The sequence below is a fragment of the Chiroxiphia lanceolata genome, chromosome 2 (genome assembly GCF_009829145.1).
Source record: "Chiroxiphia lanceolata isolate bChiLan1 chromosome 2, bChiLan1.pri, whole genome shotgun sequence".
Classification (NCBI taxonomy): Eukaryota; Metazoa; Chordata; class Aves; order Passeriformes; family Pipridae; genus Chiroxiphia; species Chiroxiphia lanceolata.
Genome location: NC_045638.1, coordinates 14,617,470 through 14,629,891, shown reverse-complemented (window position 1 = coordinate 14,629,891; position 12,422 = coordinate 14,617,470). Strand labels below are relative to the sequence as shown.

The 12,422-nt window shown below is 39.6% G+C and overlaps 1 protein-coding gene across 2 annotated transcripts in view; it reads left to right on the top strand.

The window, feature by feature from the left end:
- SMS (spermine synthase) overlaps positions 1 to 12,422 on the top strand; it is a 46,788-nt gene that overhangs the window by 11,279 nt on the left and 23,087 nt on the right. For both annotated transcript variants that reach the window (XM_032678776.1, XM_032678777.1), the window contains exon 2: positions 4,200 to 4,320. In XM_032678776.1, coding sequence (XP_032534667.1) covers positions 4,200 to 4,320 — 121 coding nt within the window. The remainder of the gene's footprint in view (positions 1 to 4,199; positions 4,321 to 12,422) is intronic.

Here is a 12,422-nt window from a genome sequence, read left to right as displayed (position 1 = left end):
TAAAATTTATGAACAATTTGCTCACTAAACATTTCTGCAGCACACCTCTAATTCTGCAGGTTTTTTATGATTAAGATTGAGATACAATATTGGCATTGGAAAAATGCCTTGGATTAGTTTGAGTGAGATCCTCTGTACACCTATAACCTGGTGTCTGTATTTCTAGTAAATGGTGGTGGAGGGAGGCACTGTGAGTGGCATAACTTGACTCTGATGGGCTCAGTGCCAGTGCAGTCAGGTGTGCTGCTGTAGCAGGCTGGAGGCACAGTCTCCTGCTGCTCTTCTTGAACTGCCCCTGGGACCTCACCTGCTTAGAAATTAATCTCTTTCAGGTGTGCTCCCTTTGTCATTTGTACCTGACACTTCCCCCTTGGTCTCTGTGTATTTCCTTTTCCTGTGATATTTTTTGAGAATTGGAGTTGCCTGTGTGCAAGAATGTCAGACTTGAATAACACAGCAATTTATTATAGTGAAACAATATACCAGCCATTCAGGTTGCTGTTTGCTATTATCATATTCTGCATTTTGTCTCCTAATGTGTGCTAACTCCTTAAGGTATTCTTAACGAAGCATTTAATTTGATTTTTGTTTTCTTTACCTTTCTCTATTGAAAATGTAGCTACCAAGGGAAAAATGCATCAAATGCAGAAGCATATATAAGTGCTTTGATGTGTCCTATTATTTTGGTTATGTTACATTCTCACTTGTTAAAGGAAATTATGTAAAATCAGAGTAAGAAAAATTTGGAGTTGGAAATAGTGTGAATATTTTCAAATGAGAGCTAATCTGTTCCCACTGCTTACTAAGATTATCGTTATCTGGTATGAGGATGTCTCCAACTAGAATAATCTGGCTCAATAGCAGATTACTTGAGCTCCTTGTTGGAGTATCTGGGTGAAACTAGCTGGTGTTTTGCATGAGGCCGGCCTGGATGCTTACAGTAACTCTGAACTTTGAAAGCTCTCATGTTCACAGATTACTCTCAGGTAATGGCTGCTTTGCTGCTCAGATGTCAGAGGAGTGTTTGCAACTGCTGTGAATCATCTCTTGCGTGTGCTGGGATTCAAAAACTTTCTGGCTAAACTGGGTGTTAATTCTCCTGAAAAATATGTGTATCTCAAATATTATACAGTGTTTTTTGTTTTTGTTCTCTACAGTTGAAACTCCAGGCATTTGTCATTTCTTCTACCAAATAATTATCAAATACTTAAAACAGTATTTCATTCTTGGTAACTGGAGTTTGTTTCCTTTGTTCCCGAATAGAAGAAATAGTAATAACTACTTGAATAAACATTTTGATGTAGATTCAAAGGTGTTCCTATTGTTCTAGTCATCATTGTCCTTTTTGCTTATCAATGTTTGATCAAGCATATCTGAGCTGGGAGTGAGGCGGTGGTAAGTGGATTTGAGTGAGAGATCCTGAGATTGCTGAAACTTCCTGATGCCTTTGAGCAACCACTTGTGCCTCGGACACTTTATAAAGGAGTTTCCAACTTGGGAGAATTAATTATCCCTCCAAGGCAAATCTTGTGTGGTATAACTAAAAAGAGACCTGATGAAAGAGCATGTTGTTTTAATTTCCTAAAGTTAATAGCATAATAGGAAGACCTTAATCAAGCTTGTGCCTGGGTGCTTAGCAAAGAAATCTGCTGCTGAATGATGAGCAGGTTGTGAGGGATTGGTGTGTTCATGAAGCAGAAAAATATCAGTGATGTTTGTCCTGCAGCATCTACCAGGATACACCTCACAGGAATCCTTGAAGCTGTTGAAAACAGGCTAAATGTGGCATGAGCACTTCAGTTCTTCCACTCTATTCTCCGTCTTACTATGTCTTGCAGGAGCTGTGGAAGTGAGGTGTTCTGGGGTTTGGTTGCATACTAGTTCAACTTGGATTTCATGCTATTTTACTGCCCTGGAAGGGTATTGTATGCATTATTAAACTGAGTTCTTGTTTAACATTGTTATGGTGGTGACTTAAGAAGTAAGGAAGGGACAGAAATGAGTATATGTCTTGGAAAAGGTGAGGGAGAAGGCAAAGAAGTGGGGCGAGGAAACAAATGCGAGGCAGAAAGAGTGAACCACGTCTGAAGTGACAAATTCTTTGTGAGTGTATCGGCCTTGGAGCAGCTGCTCCTGTCCTCTCCTGAATGAGCACTGATGCCTGCCAGAAACTGCAGGTTTAAAGTGTGCATTGCAAAGTTCCTGTCCCAGTGCAAAGCTGCAGAGATTAGAATCAGTTTAAGAACTGTGGCTTTTAATTATGGCCTCACTTCATCTATGCTTTTGATGTCTGAAAACAGTGTTGACTTGATTGTTGGCCCACTGTAACCACGGTTATTGGGCAGACAAGCTGTGTATTCTGAGCCTTAATTATTGCCTGTACCTGATGCTGGATTGGAAGCCTGAAAACTTACTGGTACAAATGATGCAGAATTTTACAGGAAGGTGGGGGGGGAGTAAAAATCTTCATAGTGGTAGTGGACTCTGTGGTGTTTCATCAGTTGTGAGACTGAGAAGGGGCCAGCAGTTAAATTGTTTACTGCTGTCTGACAGAATTTGTTTCTGTTGGTTCTGTTTTCCCTTAATTTACCACATGGGGAATTAATGAGTGAGGAACAAAAGGTGAAAAGTAAATATGTATCTTAAAACATGCATCAAGATCAGATAGTTTGGGCAATGAGAAGCAAAGCCTTTCCATTTCTATTAAATATCCTTGACTGTTGAGGAATTGGTTTGCTCTTGACTTTGTTTGAGGAAGATTAAAGTAAACACTTTATCTGTTACTTCAGTCTGTCTGGTTAAAACATCCGGGGGTAATTGAGTCCAGGGTTTACAGATGGGCAAACATAAGTTTCAGGTAATCAGATTTTTAGCTTAGTCTGCTGTGGAGTTTCACAGAGATGATAGATGAGCTAAATTTGGATTTATTTGGTATGGGCTTTTTTGTTTCTTTGTAGCTGGTACAACTCAATAGCATCCCAGAAACTTGCTGATTATGTCTGCAGGCTACACTTACTAGTTTTCAATGTATTCCCTGCATTTTGGAGGCAGGAATTAAAACAAAATAATTATTTTGGGAATAACTCTTTAGTAAAGTTGTGGTGGGGAAGAATGTCTGTGCTAAAACATTGGGCTATTAGCTGTGCCTCCATAATGTGGCTGTGCCAGATGGTTTCTCTGATAGAGTGACTCTAAATCCTGGTTATGTTACTGACATATTACATGACCATAGTGGTTTAGATCTGTGTTCGTGAAGCAAAAATTATGATACTTGCCTCACTCGGACAGCCTGTAGATAATTACTTTGTTAGGTCTCTTCACTGACATGACAGTCCTTCCAGTTTTGTTCCTCTTCTGGTAAGTGCAGCCTTACCAATATCCTCCATGACCTCTTACCTTGTTGATTCTGAAGTAAATAGGCAAAACTTGTGATTTATTTTTGAGACACTTGTTTGGAGAATCTAAAGTAGTTATAATGAACAATGTTGTGGGTAAAAAAACCCCACAAAACTCTGTACAGCAAACTTGAGGCTTCTGAAATCATTATGTTCTGACTGAAGAAATGTCTTTATAGACAGATCATGAGCTTGGTTTTGAAGATAATTGCCAGAGTAACCTCAGTTATTTCCAAGTGAGTTTTTGTGTGCTTTTCTGAGAGATCTCTTCTGTAGCATCAGGAAGATTTCAACTGGAGACCTTCACTGACCTGGATGTTAAAAATGGATGTTTCTGTAGGGATAGAGGGAATAGATTGGTTTACCCTCTCTAGTTTTCAATGCCTTTTTAGTTTCCCTGTCCTACAGCTCAGCATTTTTTCAAACTTTTGTGTCAGTTCTGTGGTTTCTTTTTGGGATTGTTTGTGTTTTAAATGATTTTAAAAGTAATTATATGAGTAAGGACTTGTCTGAATTGTGATACAGAAGGTGACCAACAGTAATCATAAAGTACTATTACTACATCCATAGTAGATAACTACTTCTGCTTTGGTGTGAAAACTGATTTTAAAAGAAAACTGTTTGGATCCCCATGCAATGGGAAACATCTCTGGGGATAGAGAGAGAAAATAAATGAAGGATGTTGTTCAAATGGTGCTCAGATATTAATCCAGGCTGCCAGAAAAAACTGCTCAGCCTTTAAAGGAAGGCAGAAGTGACTTGAGTGGAAAATCCTTACTGATTATATTTCTCTTAATCTTGCAGCTGATTGCAATGCCGTTCTTAAAGCTCTACAGCCCATTTTTCAGGAGCAGGGAATGACAGAAACAGTTCATAACTGGGAAGACCATGGTTATTTAGCAACCTACATCAAAAAAAATGGCAGGTGAGTGGATTTTATCCCTGTAGATTATATTCCCCACTGTCCTCCCTTACAATATTTATTTCTCCTTGTGTTGGGTTTCCTGGGGTGTTGACAGGGCAAGCTGTTGCTATGAAGTAGCTAAAATAAAACAAACTGTTTATAATCTAGAGTATGTCATCTTGCAGTTTGGATATCAGAACAGTTGAACTGGCCAGTCTGGTCTGTACCACAGTGTGGTGTCTTGGTCTCAGGACCAGTCCTTCCAGATGCAGGACAGCTCAAGTCAGATGTATTTGTAATTCTTCTGGCCTCAAAATGTCTAAATATGTTCTAGTCTAACCTTAGCATGTGAATAATGAAACCTTTCTGTCCCTGTTTTGTTGTGTGTTCAAATGCTATATTCTATACTTCAAGTTATCAAGCAGCTACTGAAATAACTAACAGCATGATAAGGGTGATTGGTGTCATTAGTGACACATTAAGCTCAGTCTGCTGGGGCAAACAGGTGAGAAAAACCACATTCACTTTATTTCCTGATACTGCTTTACAGTGTGAGGGTTAGTTGATTATGGTTCCATTAATCTGTGAACTACCATAATTTTATTGCACTTCATTTGTTTATAGTTGTTCAATTACTTCTTCAAGTCCATTGTGGCAGTTGCTGCTTTTGGTTTTTTTTTTCTTTTTGTGATTGGATTTGGGATTGTTGTTGTTGTTGTTTTTTAATCTCTACTTACTTTGTTCTCCAGGATTGAAGTTAAGCTAAATAAGCTTTAATTTTTTGGCTATCTTCTGCTGGCTGTTCGGTTAAGTAGCTCATTTGGCCACATTCGTAACATACGAGAACTGCGAAGGATTCTTAAGTTCTCTTTGTAATAAGAGAGAACAGGTATCTCTAGAAGGAAAATCATATCCTAGGTGTGTGTTTTGCCTGCTAGAATTTGTCTCTGTATTTACTGTGTTTGAACATATTTGTATGTACATCTTCATATCTATCTATTTTATATATATAAAATAGTTTAGAGAACTACACTGGCAAGCTTGGGACCCAAATTAAGGTAACAAGTAAGCTGATGTGAGTTTAGTCTTATGTTTATCATTCCCAGTTGTGCTCCATTAAGTGCTTGGTATAGTTCAGTTAGCTTTTTCAATGTGGCACTGGCTTTTTCTGATTTAAATTATTTGTTTTCTATACTTGATGTACCTAGAAAACCTTGTTACTTATATCTTGTTTTTGCATAGCCTTGCTTATTCTGTCTTTGTTACATGTGCTTTTGTATTCTTCCTAAATAATTCCAGTTCTGGATAACCTTTTGTTTCTGAGGTCAGTGAAAAGATAGCAAAATTTACGACTCTGGTGCTATCCTTCCTCTATCCTTACTTGGTTAAGCTTGTAATTAATTCTCCTAAAAAAATAATGTCCAGGATATACAACCTCTGAACAAATTAAAGATAAAATACTAAAAGTAAAAAAGCCTTAGAAGATTTAAAGGTTGGCTTTCTTTAACTACATAGACTTTATTTGCTTTCCTGTGTTTCCTTGAGTTTGAAAGTGACATGAGATGTGAATTCTCAAACTGGGTTTCCCCATTGCCAACTCATCTGATCATTCCCCTTAAGAGGACAGCTCCTTCTAAAGGAACAGTGTCCAGAGTTAAAGTTATCTGTCTTTTGACGTGTTCCAGGAACTGTCTAGAGAACAGACTTTCATTATCTAACTTTCCCAGGAGGTAGTTCAACTGGCACATGGAAACATCTCTGAGAAAAAGGTCCTTATGAAACTCTAAATTTTAAAATATCTAACTTGATTTCTCTTACTGCACTACCAACTGGAAATACTTGTTGCTGCAAATTCCATTGTCTTTGTCAAGTGCTGGAGTATAATACTATTGAATGTGTGAAGGGAAAGAAGATGTCAAAGTTGATTTCTGTGTGTAGGAAGGGTAGGGAGTAATTAATGGGAGAGACAAACCAGTGCACTGGTGTACAGTGCTCTCATGGATACAGAGGAGTTGGTCAAGTTGCCGGTTTCCCTGGTAAAGCACAGACCACATATGGATAACCTTATTGCTCTGAGTTTAGGCTTGGCAATGTATTGGAGAACTATAAATTAATGAAATCTACCTTTGTTCAGTTTTTAGTTGCTTCAGAACTGTCCTCATGTGGATAGCATCCTGTTCTCCTCACTTCCCCCCAGTGCCCTACCATGCTGTTTCCTGAAAGCCATGTGGAATAGATGAGCTTCAGCAATTGCTGAGCTCTGGGACAGATTTCTGAGTGGGTTATTTCCTGTGTGTTTTGCTTTCATTAACCTTGTACTTTCCAGCATTGTGGCACTTTGAATAGTCCAGCTTTTCACTATGCAGCTAAATGCAGCCTTTTTTCCACCAGAGAATGGTTCATGATATTCTTACTGTGAGAGGGTGAAGATGGGGAAAGTGGGCCTAGTGGGCTTCCTGTCGGGAAAGGGAAGGGTCTGTTTTGTTGGGGTGTGGTTCTGTATGCCCCTGGCCATTGTTTACTGTTGAGCTTCTAAGAGAAGCTATCCAGGAGAGCATGCTAAACATAATGAAGAAGGTTTGGGATACAGCCTCGAAACTGAAGACTGAAGAACAAGAGTGCATGGAAGAACTGAATATTAATGAGAGAGCTCCTTGCAAATAAACAATTCTTTTTCTAATGCAGTATTAAATGTAAATTAATAAAGTGGTTATTGCTTCCTCTTGGTATATTCATTGCTGGCTGAGTTCCAGTGCACACTGTATTTATCTTCCTTGAAAATTGCCCTCTTTAACCAGCACCACTACAGACAGTAAGTTGTCCAGCTAAAGTACCTTCTGTGCTTTGCCAGCCCCATTGAACTGGTCTGGGGAATGCATGTGCAGGAGAACTTTGAGTTTTGGGACCTCAGCAATTTTGTTCCATGTGGTTACAGAAACGGTGTATACCTTTTTTACCAGAAAAATGCTGTTTAAGGTTGCCTTAATGTAGTTTGTTTGTATTTGTTTGTTGTTTCAGTTAACTGAAATAAATGAAGGTGTAAACCCATGAAACCTAATAGACTGGACGGTTAAACCCTGCAAAACAAACACATTTCATGAGTTGTACGAATGAACTGATGAGCACATATAGGTTTTGATACTAGCTAAAGAGGCTTTATTGTAATACTAGCACATTTGTCTGCTTTTTATCTTAGTGACTTCAAATGTCATACATTTTAAATTAACATAAAAATATTACCTGACACAACTAGGAAGAAATTAGCCAGCTCATGCAGATTTTTCCTCTTCCCTTCAAAACAGAAGTAGCTCATAATAAAAACTCAAAAAAATTGTGATGAGGAGTAGGTATGTCATGAGCAGTTTCCTCTAGGGATGGCTAGTTGTAACTTGTGACAAGTTCCAGAGGATGAAACACGCAGGAGTTGATGTTCAGTGTGAGTAGGGGGTTTGTGAGTATGTGCACATAAACAGACTTAGCCAGCCAAACGTGACTGAGCCATTGCTAGGCAAAGATGCACAGCTGATATAACAAGTTGGGCACTAATCCCTGGAAAAAAATGTTTGAGGCGAGGATAGTAATATATTGCTAAACAGTGTCTACACTCCAAAGTCTGCAGAGATAACCCCCACAGCCTGCAGTGTGCCCCGTGCTGGAGTGTTGAACTGTGGGCACTGCTCTTGACAAAACTTTTTCTCTGACACGTGAACATCCCCATGGAGGGCTTTGGTCGTGAAACGAATTGGAGCTGATTTGGGGATTAAGACATGCTTTCCTCTTGTCATTACCGAAGCAACAGATCCCTGTTCTCCTTTGTCCAAAGCTAAGCAAGCAAAAGTCACATGTGGCAACTCTACCTGGTCCATTTACTTGGTGATTTACTCTGACAAAGGACCTAATTGAGGGAGGTCCAGCTGAAAACTTTTACTAAGGGGGTTGTCGACACAAGGCTCTAGAGTCGGGCAGGAAAGGGGTCACTTGAGCCACTCAAGTTCTTGTCTGTAGGGGTGGGGATGGATACACCTCTCTGCTTTGCCACCTGCCTTGCCTGAAGCTGCTTGGGGAACAGTTGCACATGCAGGAGAGGAGCTCTGTGTCTGAGTTTTGGGGCCCCAGCAGTCTTGTTTTGCTGAATCAGTTTCCAGATCACTTTCAGAATGTTTTCAGGGTCCCATTAAGCAACATGCTTTTACTGAAGTGCCACTTATCTCCCTTGCATAGGACAGTTAAAAGTTTGGTTTAAAGAAATGTGAAGTTTTTATTTCATTTAATGTATATAGTACTTTGTATAGAGTCATAGTGCCCAGTATATTTTAAAAGATTAACAGGAGTTGTTAAAGTTAGGGCAAGGGGAAAAAAATCATTAAAATATAGTATTAAGAAGATACCAATTTCCAAGTACTAGCTTTAATATCATCACTGCTTGTGAGCAAGTGTTCTTCTGTTACGCTGTGTACACCCACCAGGGTTCTTCTTTCCTCTGTGCATCTGTGCCCCCTCTTTTGTCATATTCTACCTGGAAGATCTTCAAAAACACACAAAACCTGAACCTTGAGTCATTGTTTCTGCAGTAGAAGACTGTCTTTTAGAAAAGCTTTGATCTCCTCTATACACATACCCATATTTAATTTCTGTTCTGTGTCTAAATTCTTGTTTAGAAAAGTGTAATCCTACTGGTGTTTGACTTCACTGTTCACAACAGTGCAAGATATACCCAGTTGAATTTGGTTTGTATGTCAGATGATGAGGAATATGTTAACGCTGTGAAGGGAGGGGTGAGTGTGTTTACTTTTTTCTTTTCTGTGTTAGTCTTTTGCTAACCACTCTGTATGCTAGTCAGCATATTTTAAAGGAGCAGGATGAACATTCCTTAGCTCTTTGTTTCAGGCTAAAATGTTGTAGTTTATTCATGTGGTTACCCAGAGTGTAAAAATGAGCTGAAGAATGGGAATTAGTTGGTAGGAATCAGCAACAGTTTAAAACTGTTGTAGCTTTCATTTGTTTAATTTTCTTATTTTGTAAAAAGAGAACAGAATAATGGTGTAGTGAAAAAAATGATTGCTTTGTTCCTTGAGGTCCCTAAGTGCTTTGTAATTAAGGTGAACACTTTAAAAAAATGCTTTAAAGAAACAGTGTTGTGACTTTTAAAAAATTTTTCTTATTTCCTGGTATAAGCAGATTTTCGTTTTCTTCCTCATTGAGTAGTTTGACAGTTGATGATGCTTTTACTAGCAAGTTATTTTTCAAATACTTGAATTATTTAGTGTGTTTTATAGAAAACTCAAAGTTAGTGCCAGCAGATAAAACTTTGATGGGTAAAGAGGAATTTGTAGGCACCTGTCTGTCTGTCCAGTTCTCTTCTTTGGGTAGAGTGCTCTTGGGAAGTCCTTTCTCAAATACATGGGATTGCAGTTTTTCTTACTCCTCAGTACAAGTGACTAACGTAGGATATATGTTTTGGCTTAGAATGTGTTGATCTTTCTGCTTCTAGTTCTTTTTAATAAAGAGGACGCTCATCCAAGGCCTTTCTCTGTTTCAAGCAGTTACTTTTTCATTTGTGCAGTTGGGAATTATTTGTTAACATCCAGTGTTCCCTGTTCAGGTGCTAAGACGGAGCACTCCAGACTCAGCACTCAACAGAAGTTGTTGCTGTTGTTGACACTTGTTTGCATACAAGCACAAAAACCTTGAGCACTGCCTTAGAAGTGGCTCCTGTGCAGGAGCAACAAGTGGAACCTTGTTACAGTAGGGGCTGCTTTTCAGAGGCAATTTCCTTGCCTAATGGAAAGGAAGAAGATACCTCTTCACTGAGCTTTTTTCCTCACTGCTTTTATGAAAGTACATGCAAGCACGCACCAAAAGTGTGGCAGTGTTCTATTTTAAAACAAGAATTATATTTTTCAGAAAGACGAGGAAGGAGGGAAGACTTTTGAGGAAAACTTCATTTTTCATATTTTTCCCCCTCATTTGGATTCTAAAGTGGTCTTTGCTGTATTTTTATAGGTAGAAAATGGAAACAGTATTATCATTGTTCTTAAGAACCCTCTTCCACATATTAAAAGAGCTGCTGTTGCTGCAAACCTGCGTTCACATGCATTCTGCCCAGCAGACAAATGTAATTGTAACAAAAGCCAGCATAGTCTTTGCTCTCTGCTAATTGAAGCTAGTAAGTCTTTTGTGGGTTCAGCTTTGGCCTGCTGCTGCTGCCTTAATACTACTAGACTGGTCACTTCTGAGTACACTTGTACTGTTTGCTGCCTGTTTAAATCTTTGCAGGCATTTTAGCTTACTTTTCAGCTAAGTGTCTTACAATGAAGGTGTAACCAATCTGAATCTGTATTGCCTTTTGAGAATTTTGAATTTCATTCAGGTTTCTTTTACTACAAATTAACTGTCTGAGAATACCAACTAGACACTTGGAACTTGAATCTTTGTCCCACTACACTGCTCCAGCCTGGTGCCAGCCTTTTCATCTCTTATCCCCCTGCCCCAGATATCAGGACCCTGCTATTCTGGTAGAGGGAACAATTTGATGAAATGAGTGATGGTTCTGCAGTGTTACTGTCTCTGTATTCTAATGCTGTCATCTCCCTTAATAAATCTGAAGTTCTGTGGTTGTGCTTTTTTAGAGCAACTCTCCCCTCTGCCTCTCCTTGTCTCTCACCCCAAAGCAGAGGCAGTAACATCCCTTACTGAGGAGCTCATGCCATCACAGGGGCAGCGAAGACCGTGTCCGCTGTCAAATCTTATGACAAGTATGGAATTCTTGTAGGAAAGGAATTTAAAAGAGAAGTTGAGTCATGGGACAATCAATCTGTTGCTCGTTTGTGCCAACAGCAACTTCTGGAATATGGGAATAAACTGATAAAAAGCTTTTGAACAGTGGAAATATTTCTGACACTGTGCCAGTTTTCAGGGAATTTGATAACAGTGCTGTCTCATGAACTGCATGTACTCATTTGTGCCTGTAGTGCCACAGCTTGAGAGCCTGGAGCATGTCTAGGGACTTGACAAGAAATGTCCATTTTTGCTGTGAATGGTTGTGTCCAAAGTGTGCTGGACTGACCAGTACTTCCATCTAGTGAACTCTACTCTTTTGTCTTTTTCTCCTTTAGAAAAAAACCAGAAGATGCTGTCTCCTGGAGTCTTGTAATAAAGCTGTTTGTTCTTACACTTATGCCTGTGGGGTTTTTTTGTTGTGTGTTACACATCCCCAAATAAACCTGTTGACATGAAAGTGATGTAAACAGAGTCCTGGTAGGCTTTTGTGTTCCCTAACCAAAATCTCTTGTCAGAAGAGCACCCTGTGGGCAAGCTCTGGGGTTGGGGGAGGATCACTCGATGATGACAGTCTGTGGGCACTGGGGTGAGGGAAGCACAGTGGGCAAGTACATGTTGTACAGAAACATCTTTCCTCCTGAAGGCAAGACCTGTGTGTACAGTCCTGAGGAAAGCCTCAGCCTCCTCAGACTCACCTTCTGAAGAGAAGAGGATGACGGTAGCTTCTCTACCAACTGCAGACACATCACAGCTCCAGCTTGCTGCTGTTTTCGTTCTTATATTGCTTCAGTGAGTTTCATAATATGGTCATTTTACAAAAATTATGATCTTCAGATAACACATAATATTCAGGGTTTTATCTCTGATTGCAGCTAAGGGCCAAGGTTTCCAGCACCACGGGAGAGGGTGTTCATAGTGAGGCTGACAGTTTACAAAAGGAGTTCTGGAAGGGACAAAAAAAGATGGGAGTGGTGGGGAGCTGGGAGGTCATCTAAACTTTTTGTCATAGCAAGAGTTGGTTTGTGTTTTGCCTTTGAGGCTGAGTGGGGTGATAAGAGCAGACAAGGAAAGAAAGGAGCATTCAACCTTATCTGAAGTTTTTCTGTGTTGTACTAATGAACAACTATCCCTGGATACCCTTCTTTCTTTGCTCAGCTGTTTCTGTTCTCATCCCTTCCTCTGCTCTTTTTTTTCAGTGTATGTTTCCCCCTCCCTTCTTTTATGTAATCCGCTTGTAGCCTAGCTGTTTCTTTTGTCTTCTCTCCTCCCTAGGATGGAAAGGATATTGCCTCTGCTACACTGTTTTTGTTTTCTTGTGTCCTTCCCCATTGTCCTTAGCTCTT